At 36.0% G+C, this 12,356-nt stretch overlaps 1 protein-coding gene across 1 annotated transcript in view; it reads left to right on the top strand.

Annotated features, from left to right (window-relative positions):
- The first annotated feature begins 746 nt into the window (after positions 1 to 746).
- Positions 747 to 12,356, top strand: part of RRP1 (ribosomal RNA processing 1) — a 28,794-nt gene continuing 17,184 nt past the window's right edge. The window contains exons 1-4 of the mRNA XM_031959213.1: positions 747 to 927; positions 5,359 to 5,441; positions 8,622 to 8,679; positions 10,533 to 10,618. Of these exons, the coding sequence (XP_031815073.1) occupies positions 795 to 927; positions 5,359 to 5,441; positions 8,622 to 8,679; positions 10,533 to 10,618 (360 nt within the window). The 5' untranslated portion in view covers positions 747 to 794. The remainder of the gene's footprint in view (positions 928 to 5,358; positions 5,442 to 8,621; positions 8,680 to 10,532; positions 10,619 to 12,356) is intronic.

Here is a 12,356-nt window from a genome sequence, read left to right as displayed (position 1 = left end):
ATCATCATACAGTATTGCTGTTGAAGTATATAATGATTTCCTGGTCCTGCTCATTTCACTCAGCATCAGTTCATGTAAGTCTCTCCAGACCTTTCTGAAATCACCTGCTGGTCATTTCTTACAGAACAGTAATATTCCCTAATATTCAGTGGCAGGATTTAAGGAGAAAGTCTCCTAGAAGGAGCTTCTCAAATGCTCTATCTCATGGCTCATTCCCAAAGTCAGAGAGAAAGAGTTTTGGGGATCCCCTCCTCAAGCTGGCAATGGTGCTAAGACTTTCTGAAAGGAAGCATTTGGGGAGAATTTATTGGTCAAGTCAATTTAATCAACATGAATTAAGATTCTCCAGCCAACACAGCATCGTGGGAGATGGTATGGAAGCTGCGCTCCGTTTTTGCCAACCCAACATTGAGTCTGCTTTGGAATTTACGAAGCTGCTGCGGTGAGAAGAGTGAGAATGGTGGTGAGAAATAAACATCGTATAACTCTTTAACTGCTCAGATGCAATAAATGAGCAAGATTCTACTTGAAAACTCGGTAAGAAATTGACCTTGCAATTGTTAATGCTGTAAAGTCACCCATGCATATAACCTGTAAATAAAAGGCTATTAAATTAAAAAAAAGAAATTGACCTTGATAGGTTACACTATCCCACCCCCGATGCTTCGGGGGCTGTCCAGGTGGTGGCGCTCTCACTTTTTCACGTGACGTCGCGCCGCTGTGACGCCATTCCTGCGCCGACCTTTTTTCGTCGCGCTTTTATCTCCCCGGTGTTTTATGAATTTTTCGGCATCATGGCTCCGGCCCCGGCTCTTCCTTCGGAAATCCAGCTAGCCCAGCGGCTGGCCGGCAACGAAAAAACTATCCGAGACCGTGCCGTCAGGAAGCTCAGAAGGTACATCCGCGCCAAGACCGAAGCTACGTCAGGTGAGGCCTCCAGAGTACTGAGCGGGGCTGCACGTGGCCTGGGGCCGCTGCGGGAAAGGCGGAGCGCTTTGGGGGGTCCGGGTTGTCGCGGAGGGAGCCGGAGGAGCTCTGTGTTTCTGTTAGAAAGGATGGGGAGGGGAGAAAGAAAGCGGGCGGGGGAGGGAGTCGGAGCCGATGGGAGTAGAATGCCGAAGGCATCCACGTGGGGCTGATGGTGTCCTGAAGGAGAATAAGCATCCCAGGTGGGCAGGGGGAGTCTGTGAGTGGTGTCGGGGCCGCGCCGGATGTCGCAGTCCCAGGCCGGATTGGGAGTTTTCCGATCGTTTGAATGTCCGTTAGGAATGCTTACCTTAGGCTCTAGTTGTAAGGATATACTGCCTCTCCCTTCCCCCTTTCCCCTTCTCGTCACCCCCTCCCCCCTTTCCCTTTCTCGTCACCCCGCCCCCACCTTGTAAGGACTTACTGCCCCCTTTCCCTTTCTCGTCACCCCGCCCCCCCATGTTGTAAGGACTTACTGCCCCCTTTCCCTTTCTCGTCACCCCTGCCCCCACGTTGTAAGGACTTACTGCCCCTTTCCCTTTCTCGTCACCCCGCCCCCCCCACGTTGTAAGGACTTACTGTCCCCTTTCCCCTTCTCGTCACCCCGCCCCCCCCACGTTGTAAGGACTTACTGCCCCCTTTCCCTTTCTCGTCACCCCGCCCCCCCACGTTGTAAGGACTTACTGTCCCCTTTCCCCTTCTCGTCACCCCTGCCCCCACGTAAGGATTTACTGCCCCCTTTAAGCCCTAAGGATTTTAAAGGGCACTTATCCCTTCTCCCTCCTCCCCGGTTGCTTGTAAAGACCCCGAAGGGCAGTGACTTCTCCAAAGTCTTTCCGTTTCAAAGCAGCTGAACCCGCCTTCTGACTTTTCTTTCCGATCAGTGTTGTTTCACTCCAAGTCAGTGAGGCGAGGATGCCATCCTTAGATTTCTGGGAACATTTTATCTTAAGACACTGATGCCATTTTCCAAATGCGGGTGGTGGAGTCACTAGCTAGCAAGATAACAATGGGTTATTATTATTATTTTTTTTATTAACCTTCTAATTGAAAAAAATTTGAGTTGCTAAACAAAAATCCTAAAATGTCATTTATGAATCAGTCAACAAGCATTTATTAAGCCCTTGTAATGTATTAGGTACTGTTCTTCAAAATACAATGAATGACCACAAAACTCCCTGATTTCTAGAAGCTTTCAAGCCAAGAGGCCAGGAGGGGGAGGTGAGGGGAGACACACAGCATGCAAACTGCTATTCGCAAAGAAGATTTATACAGGATAAATTGGAAATAATCAAGATATTATTAAACCTGTTAAGTGCTTCAGATTTAAAGAGAGATGAACAAAACAACACGGGGATGGAAGCATTTAGATAGGTTTCTGATGGTGATAGTAGTGGTGGTGAAGATAATATTGAAAGTAATAACATTTATATAATACTCCTAAGTTTTGCAAAAAAATTTTCATCCTCATAATAACTATTGAAAATGTCAGTGAGGAGTGAGGAACATCAGAGAAACCACCCTTATGGAATTATAGAGTACTTGAGAGGGGGAGTAAGCTGTAAGAAAATTGGAAAGATAGTAAGGGACCACATTATGAAGGGCTTTAAAAACCAAAGAGAGGGCTTTATATTTGATTTTAGAACTAATAGGAAGCCTCTGGATTTTATTCACTAGGGCTGTGTGTGATGTACAAGTTGAGACTTGTATTCTTGAAAGATCACTTTGATAGATGAAGAGAATGAATGGGATTGGGGAGAGAGATGAGGCAGGAAGACCACACAGAAGGCTATCCATTTTCATTTAGTTTTGTATTGCATTCTTGTTTTCAAATTGCCTTCTCTATTAGTTCTTTGAGAACCATCTCTCTTTGTATCTGGCTTACACAGAATAAGTGCTTAATAAATGTTTCTGGAATGGCCAACTGACTGACTATTGCAGCAATTCAGATTTGAGATGATGAAGACCTGCACCAAGAAGGTGCCAGTGTCAGAAGAGGAAAGGAGCTGCTTATATTATTAAGGCACCATATGACCTTTGTTTAGGACATAATCCCAAACTGTCATTCAAGAATTGTATTTAATGGACAGTTGTTTGAACCTCCTAAGACCCCTTGGTAACTACAGCTGGCCCAGACAGTTGTAATTAGAAGGGTTTGGGGGAAATCCCCTAATGAATTTAATGAGAGACACTTTTCTCATCCTCTTGACCAATCATTTTGTTGAGATTTTAGTTTACTGTGGACAGAGGTGAGGCATTAGTCCTAGCCTTTGTTGAAAGGACAGGGCAGTTCCTCGGGTATTCTGCAAATAAGGTTTTTCCAACATCTTTGTCAGTCTAATCATAGTTTCATAGCTCCAGCTTTGAAAGATTTCTTAGAAATCACACAGGCCTCAGTTTTTATACAGCAAATTAAAGAAAAAGATCATAGGTTTGCCAAAGTTGCAAACAAAAAAATTAGTTTGCCTCAGAGGCAAGATTTGAAATCGCCACGTTTTTTGATTTCATAGCTATTTGATACCTCTCAGTCCATTAGGGAATATGGCTGAGACTCCCTTGATTTTTTTTTTTTTTTCTTTTCTTCTTTTTCTCCCTTGGAGTTTCAGATACAAGGGAAAGGGATGAGGGGGAGATGTCAAGGGAGGGGGGAAGAGTGATTTCTTTCACTCCCTACCTCTGTAGCAGCAGAAAATGATAACTGGTGAAGTAAGTAGATGGCCCCTAAGCTATGTTTGCTCAGGCTTCTTTATTTCCTAGAGGTTGCCTTCTACTGTTGCTTCCATTGCAGTAATTCATTTTCATTCATAAATTTATAATTTTTTTTAGCCATCCTTCAGTTGGTGTCCAGTTCTTTGCAACAAAAAATTTGTAACCATATTTCCTATGTCCTTGATTTCTTTTGGACATAGTGATGCTATCCTTGAGTCAAAGGAAATGCACATTTTTCTGACTTTGAGAGTATAAGTCTAAAGTCTAAATTGCTTTCCAGAATGGCTGAATTAATCAGTTTACCACCAGTCTATAAGTATGCCTGTCTTTCCATAGGCTCTTCCAACAATAGCCTTTTCGGGTTTGGTTTAGTTTGGTTTGGTTTGGTTTTTGTTATTTTTGCCAGCCAATAGGTGTGAAGCAAACCTCAAGTTGTTTTAATTTGCCTTTCTCTAAACATTCATCTTTTGGAGCATTTGTTTTTTCATATGGCTCCCTGGACCCTGAAAGTTAGGTTGCCCAGAACTAAATCTCTTTACCTCATTTCCTAATCATCAGCTCCAAACTATGCTGCTAGTCTCTTCCTTCCCATTTTTGTTCCCTTTTGTGTGTTACATGCCTGAATTAAAATGTAAGCTCCTTAAGGTTAGAGATTATCTGATTAATTATGTGTTTATCAAGCTTAACACTGTATGTTGTGGATCATAAGCAATTATTAAATGCTTTATTTCTCTAGCTCTCTATCTCTGTCCTTTTTTTTCCTATGTATGGAATGCACTCTCTCCTCAATTTGGTCTTTCTGAATTGGGGTGAAGAGGGTGGTTAGTGATACTGATAAAGAAGAGAGTATCACTTAAGTATTTTTTTAAGTCTCTACCACATTTTAGCTTAAATGACACTCCTTCTGTGAAGTCTTTCCTATTTGCCCCAACTATTAGTGTTAAATCCCTCATCAATTTTCCTTAGAGTACTAATCAATCTTTGTGCTACTTTATATTATAGTTTATGTGTAAATACTGCTTCAAAAGACTATAATCTCTTTGCTGGAACATTTTGTCTTTATATGCCAGCAAGTAGCAAAGTGCTTTGCATGTAATAAATACTGAATTCAGTTTAATTTGAATTATCCCAAATGCATAGAGGCTATTCTGCCATATTAAGGTTAAGGTCATTCTGCTATATTTAATATAGAGTCATATTGTTGTTTATTTTTTCCTAAGGAAAAAAAATTTTTTACTCAGTGAATTTGGGATCAGCTTGGGGTTTTATTCATTTATACACACAGGAGATAATAGTAAAAATTTATATTGCTTAAGGTTTTCAAATAGCTTTAGATGTATTGTTTCATTTTGTTGTATGAGTTAGGTGATATTATATAATTTTTACAAAGGAGGAAACATTTGAAGGCTAAGAGATTAAGTGACTTGCTTAGGGTAATCTAGATAAGATAGTAAGCAGCTAAAGTCAGGTTCAAATTTAGATCTTCCTGACTGTCTAAAACTGTTCACTGTGTCATTCTGATGCATATGAAACTGTGAATACAGTGTTTACCTGTTAAATTATTGCCTTTGTGGTGCATGTATGTGTGATTCCTCAATATGTTATAGTGATTTCTTAGTTTTGATTTTTTTTAATATGAAAGGTTGGACCAATGAAATTTAAATGTCTTTTGTTTTTGTTTAGGTGGGTTCAGTCATGACGAATTGTTAAAAATATGGAAAGGGCTTTTTTACTGTATGTGGATGCAGGACAAACCTCTCCTACAGGTGAGTTATTTTATAGTTTGGGTTGAGTTGGGAAATTTGAAGGAATTTGCCAAGTCATTGAGGGATCTAGTGCAGACTCTTCAGGGTGATCAATGCCTTTGTTAATTCAGGGAAAAAAATTGGATCATAGTTGTCAGCATCATTGGTTTTCTGTATGTCTGGAATAACTGGCACTGGTTCCAGTGGAATAACTGGAATTGGTTCCAACTGTTGTTTTTAGAAGAGATTGACTCTCAGAAAGCTTAACTTACTTGCCTCAGGTCACCCTGGTAAAAAAAAAAAATATCAGAGCTCAGAGTTGAACTTAGGTTTTCTGATTTTTGTCTATTATACCATAGATTGTGTTTAGGATTGCTCCCTTCCTTAATCTACTTTTCCTATAATTTCCTCTTCTTCACTTTCTTATTTTCCTGTTGAGTGAAATGGATTATGTATTCAATTCTCTGTATGAGTTTATTTTTTTTTCCTTTGACCAGTTCAGATGAGGAAAGGGTTTATATAATTTATTTTCCTCCCAAACTCCCACCCCATCCCATTCCCTCTTTCTTATTTGTTTGTATACTATGGTTATATGAGATAGTTTTCCCTAACCTTTCTTCCCTCTGTCTCCTTTCTCTCACCACCCCAGGTATATCCTGTTCCCCTTTCTCTAATTCCTTTGTTTAATAAGATTTCAGAGATAACACGTTTCATATCCTTATATTTCAATATATACTCATTTTATCCTTATTGGGTTTTTTTTTTTTAATTTTTATTTAATAGCCTTTTATTTACAGGATATATACATGGGTAACTATCCTTATTGTTAATGCATGTTTGCCTTTTTATGTTTCTCTACACTCCTGAACTTCAAGATTCTGATATTTTCATCATGAATACTTGAAAATCAAGTCAATCTAGGTTAAGTGACTTGCTCAAGGTCACTTAACTAAGTATGTGAGATTTGATTTGGACTCAGGTTCTCCTGATTCCAGGGCCAATGCTCTATCACTGTAACATCTCGCTCTTCCTGACCATTTTAATTTTTACAGAGCTTGTTGCTTGGTCAAGGTATTATATCTCCACTGTTCCAATTCTTTCTTCTACAATTTTAATTTCTTTTTATTTCATTAAATATTTCCTAATACAATGTAAAAAAATTACAAAAGAAAACAAACAAAATAAAATTAAAGAAATTTTTAAAAATATGCTTCTGTTTACATTTAGAGCTCATCAGTTTTCAAGATGGATAGTATTTTTCATCATGGATCTGATATTGTATACATAATCTAATCCACTGATCCCACCTTTTTACTTCTTAGCAATACCAGGTTGTTTTCAGAATTACTGCTTTGTGAAATAGTTTAAAATTGGAACTCCTAAGCTGCCTTCTTTAACTTTTTAAAATTTTTTTTCATTGATTCCTTTGATAATACCCTTTTGTTCTTCCAGATCAATTCTATTACTATTTTTTCTAGCTTTAGCTTTATATTTGTTAGTTTGATTGGTATAACCCTGAATAAATAGAATTGTCATTTTTCTCTAATTATTTAGAACTGTTAGTTTGAAAATTTTTTTGTAATGGTATTCAAACTCTTTGGGTTTGTCTTGACAGGTGGTCTTTCAAATATTTTATATTGGCCACAATTATTTTATTTTTGTGCCTTAGTTTTTTTTTTTTAAGTAGCTTTTTATTTGCAAAATATATGCAAAGATGGTTTTCTACATTTACCCTTGAAAAATTTTGTGTTCCAAATTTTTCTCCCTCCCTTCCCTCTATCCCCCTCCCCTAAATAGCAAGTAATCCAATATATGTTAAACATGGTAAATTCTCTACATATTTCCACATTTGTCATGCGGCTGCAGTTATTTTAAAAAGAATTTCTCTCTTTCTGCTTGGTTTTTTTGATAGTATAATAGAAATGATGATGATTTAATGTGGGTTTTTTACCCTGTCCCACAAAATTGCTTCAAGTAGATTCTCTAGGATCTTCTAAGCATATCATCATATCATCTGCACAGTGCTGGTACATAAGCCATTGGAGGGAAAATTTGGGGGGGGGGGGCGCTTCAACTCTAAATTCTCCCTCTACTCCCTCCTGCACACAGTGAGAGTACAAGAAATTCTGATTTTTGTCCGTTATATCATAGATCACGTTGGTATTTAGGATTGATCCTTTCCTTAGTCTACTCTTCCTATAATTTCCTTTTATGCATATGAAAACATGCTAATCTTATTTTCACATTAGCCATGTAGCAAAGAAAAAAAAAACCAAGAAAAATAAAGTAAGAAAAATGCCTTGATCTGAACTCAGAGTTCTTTTTTTTTTTTGGAACTGGATAGCATTTTTTTTTTTATCATGAATCCCTTAGAATTCTTAAGAATCATTATATTGATCAACATAACTAAGTCTTTTATGGTTAATCATCATTACATCTTCTCATTTTTTTTGAAATCATACATTTAATTGTTTTTTTTTTTTTTTTACAGCACTACAGTGTATACATATACCATAACTTGTTAGCCATTTCCCAATTGATGGCCTCATGGTTTCCAGTTCTTTTCCACCACAAAGAGCTGCTGTAAATATTTTTGTACATGTAGGCTCTTAAAAAATGTTTGTCCCTTCTTTCTCTCTGTTCCTCATTTCCTTTTTCCCTTCTTTCCTTCCTATCTCCATCTCTTTCTTTGGGTGTAGTCATTTGACTTACTCATGTAACCCAAGGACTTCTTTCCCTTTTTCCCTTTTTTTTTTTTTTTTAAATTTAATAGCCTTTTTTTTTTTTTTAATTTAATAGCCTTTTATTTACATGATATATACATGGGTAATTTTACAGCATTAACAATTGCCAACCTCTTGTTCCAATTTTTCACCTCTTACCCCCACCCCCACCCCCTCCCCTAGATGGCAAGATGACCAGTAGATGTTAAATATATTAAAATATAAATTAGATACACAATAAGTATACCCGACCAAAACGTTATTTTGCTGTAAAAAAAGAATCAGACTCTTTACACAATAAGTATACCCGACCAAAACGTTATTTTGCTGTAGAAAAAGAATTAGACTCTGAAATATTGTACAATTAGCTTGTGAAGGAAATCAAAAATGCAGGCAGAGTAAGCAAATTTTTTCATTCGCTAAAGTTATGTTCAGGTAGTAATCAAGGAATTTTTTTTTTGTTTTGTTTCCTGTACAGGAGGAACTTGGAAATACAATTTCCCAGCTTATTCATGTTTTTCAGAACACAGAAACCCGTGAGTATGTTGTAGTCTTTTTTAAGAAGTATTTTAAATGCTAAGTTCATACTTTTGTGGATAAGAATAAAAAATAAATCACCAAATTGTCTTTTGAAATTTATGCTAATCAATACATATTGGTCATAGATTCTCTCCTACTGGAAAGACTTGCCAGAACCTGTAGAATTTCTCAGGACCAGTGGAATTTTGGTCTTTCTGATTAAATTCTATTTAGTTGCTTCTTTTTATCATGGTTGATCAACATATGTTTAATTGACATTGAAATCCTGATGCCTTTGTTATCAGGGTCTGTTGTTTAAACCTCAGTGATATAAAAGACTTTTTTTTTTAGTGAGGTAATAGCAGGTGATATTTTATTGTCACAGGAAATAATGATTTTACTTCAGTTCTCCTTAGGTATAGTTGTCCAAAACCATAGTTACTGGTAACTAGAACCAGGACTTCAGTATAATCAAGATAATTGACTATTTAAGTTATTCAATAAGCAGTTCTCCACATTAAAACGGAACTGGGAATATTTAACAAAATAAAAATACAGTAGACTATAAATAGTATTAATACATGTGGTTGTTTTTTTTAAGTCAGTATACAGCCTTTGAGGATTCTAATATTAGTAAGATTTAGTAACTGTTTTCATTTGAGTTTAAAACCACTGACTTGCCCAGTGAGAGACAGTTTTTATTATTGCTTTGTGTATATATTAAATTTTTTTTTCCATTACATGAAAAGATAATTCTTAGCAATTCATTTTAAAAAGTTTTTAACTTCTAAATTTTTTCCCTTCTTTCATCCCTTTGTTCCTCTTTAAAACAATAAGTAATTTTATATAGGTTATATATGTGCAGTCATGTAAAACATTTCCATATTAGTCATTGTCAAAAAAGAAACAGACCAAAAAGAAAAAACTATAAAAAAATTAAAGTGAAAATAATATGCTTTGATCTGCATTCAGACTCCATCAATTCGTTCTCTGGATGTGGAGAATGTTTTTCTTCATCATTCTTTTGCAATTGTCTTAGATCATTGTATTGCTGAGAAGAGCTTAGTCATTCATAGTTGATCATGATGCCAGAATATTAATTAGGTTCTTTGTAGGATGTATGTATATTGTAATATGTCAAGTTGCATGCATTTATGATGAAGGTTCAAAATTTCCAGTAGACAGTAACAAAAGGGAATAATTTTTTAAACCTTGCCTAGGAAAGGTTATATCACTGCTTTTCTGGTGATCTTATACGTTCCTTTGAGAACCAACAGAATTATGCTGGGTGTAGTATGTAAATTGTTTTTTGTCTTTTTGGGGAAGATGGGAATAAAAAGTATACTGTACTCCCCGTCTTTGGCCCACATATGAAAAATAGTGGTCTTGAAATCACATGTATCACAGGAGGATTTATTATTGATAAAATTCCTTGTTTTCTGTGCCGCTTCCTCATATTACTCCTTAATTATTATAAATTTATTTTTTATTTAGAAAAATAACATCAAGTTACAAGATAATAAAAGTTAGTGAATGCAGTCATGTATTGCAGGATTGTAGATTACATTCACCTTTTTTATAAAAATTGTTTTTTTTTAATGCTCTTTTTTAATGTAATTGTTACTTTCAAGTGATTCTCCACTTAATCCCAGCCTTGGTTTCAGTCTTAGTCTACTTAGGCAAAACAAATCAACACATTGGCCAAGTGTGAAAATGTGTTCTTGATTCTATGCTCCAGTCATGTTTCATTATGATCAGTCTTCTGAAGTCATGGTTGGTCGAGGCATTATCAAAGTATTTTCTATCAATTATTTTATAGATTGTTGATAATCATTCATGTTAAAGCTTAGCAATCTTTGTTCTCCTATAGAGCACCTGTTTGTTCAAACTTTTTGGCAAACCATGAACCGTGAGTGGATTGGAATAGACAGATTGCGCCTGGATAAGTTCTACATGGTAAGAGATTTGCTTATATGCATTCCCCATTCTAAAGTAGGCTGTGGCTATGTTTGTTGGGGAGAAGATTAACTTCCTAATATGCTGCCTTATAGTTATTTAGTTGTTTTTTTGCTGAGGCATTTGGGGTTAAGTGACTTGGCTAGGGTCACACAGCTAGGACTTGTTAAGTGTCTGAGGTCGAATTTGAACTCTGGTTCTCCTGACTTTTGGACCAGTGCTCTATCCACTGCGTCATCTAGCTGCCCCCACTTATTTAGTTTTAGTAATGATTGTTAAGAAAAGAAACGAGAATTGGACTATAGCTGTTCTGCCTCTAGAGAAGTTAACCTGTACTTTGAAATTGAATGTTTCTTAACTAATCTTATTTATTCAGTGACATTCCAGTTACTAGAAAATTTATTTTACTGAGTTAGAAAAAATAGTAACAGTTTATTTGGAAGAACAAAAGGTCAAAAATTTCAAAAGATACCAGAGAAAAAAGATCTAAAGGAAAGAAATTATTTTGTATCAGATATTATAAGGTAAGAGAATTGTTGAAATATAAAATGGATAATATTGATTATTTTAAATTAAAAATTTCTTCTATAAAATCAATGTAGCCAAAAATGGAAGGAATACAAAAATTGGGCAAAATATTTTCATAGTCAGTCTCTCAAATGGAATATGATTGAAATTCTGCTGTGGTGTAGGAAATGATGAGCTGGTTAATTTAGAAAAACATAGAATAACTTGGATGTATGAAGATGTATGCTTCACCTTCAGAGAAAGAAATGACAAGTGGAAATATGCATAATATGGACTTAAAAATATGTTCATGAGTGTATTGTATATAAGAGTACATTGATAGATATCTCTGTGTGCGTGTATGTTGATAGATATCTGTGTGTGTATGTGTATCTATTGTGCATATATATTTCCTATGGGAGGTGGGGGAGGAGAGTGCATAGCAGAGAACAAAAGAACTTAGAAGAAATTGGGGTAGCTTGGCACAGTAAATAGAATATTAGCCCTAGAGTCAAGAGGACCTAATTTCAAATACTGCCTCAGACACTTAATATCTACCAGCTGTATTATCCTGAGCAAATTCCGTAACCAGAATTGTCTTGCAAAAAAAAAAAAAGAAAGAAAAGAAAAGCTGGGTAGCTTTACAAAGTGTGTATAGTATTTATTATATAGGTTTCCTTGAAATGTAAATTTATTTCTTTATATTGAGAACACAACTCTGTATACATGGAAATGTTCTTTTTTTCTCGTTTTAAAATGGAATTTCTCATTTAAAATGAATAAAAAGTTTCAGAAAAAAGAAGAGAAAAGAAACTGAATGCTTCTTGCTGAGATGAGGTGACCAAAATTGATGTGTTCTGTTCTAATCTAGGAGCCTCTGGTGATTGACCACATAGCATAAAATGGAAAAAAACTAAATGCATAAAACTTCATTGTAAAAGACAAATAAGGAAGTGGCTTAATAATTATCTTGTTATCATATATGAGCCTAGGTCAGGAAAAAAAGTTGCCTAAGCATTTTGATTGAATTTAGGTGCCAGATAAAAAGGCATATGAGAAATTTCCTCCCCAAGCATTAAGAGGAGCCTCTCTCCAAGAAGAAAACTGATACTTGTTACCTTAGTTATGGTATCAGTTACAAGGAAAATTTCCCCATCTGACCATGACCTTAAAGCTTTTAACATTGAGAAGATTGTAATTATTAGATAGATATCCTAATCATATGGTGATG

Source organism: Sarcophilus harrisii, chromosome 3 (genome assembly GCF_902635505.1).
Source record: "Sarcophilus harrisii chromosome 3, mSarHar1.11, whole genome shotgun sequence".
Lineage (NCBI taxonomy): Eukaryota > Metazoa > Chordata > Mammalia > Dasyuromorphia > Dasyuridae > Sarcophilus > Sarcophilus harrisii.
This window is presented reverse-complemented; position numbering and strand designations above follow the sequence as displayed.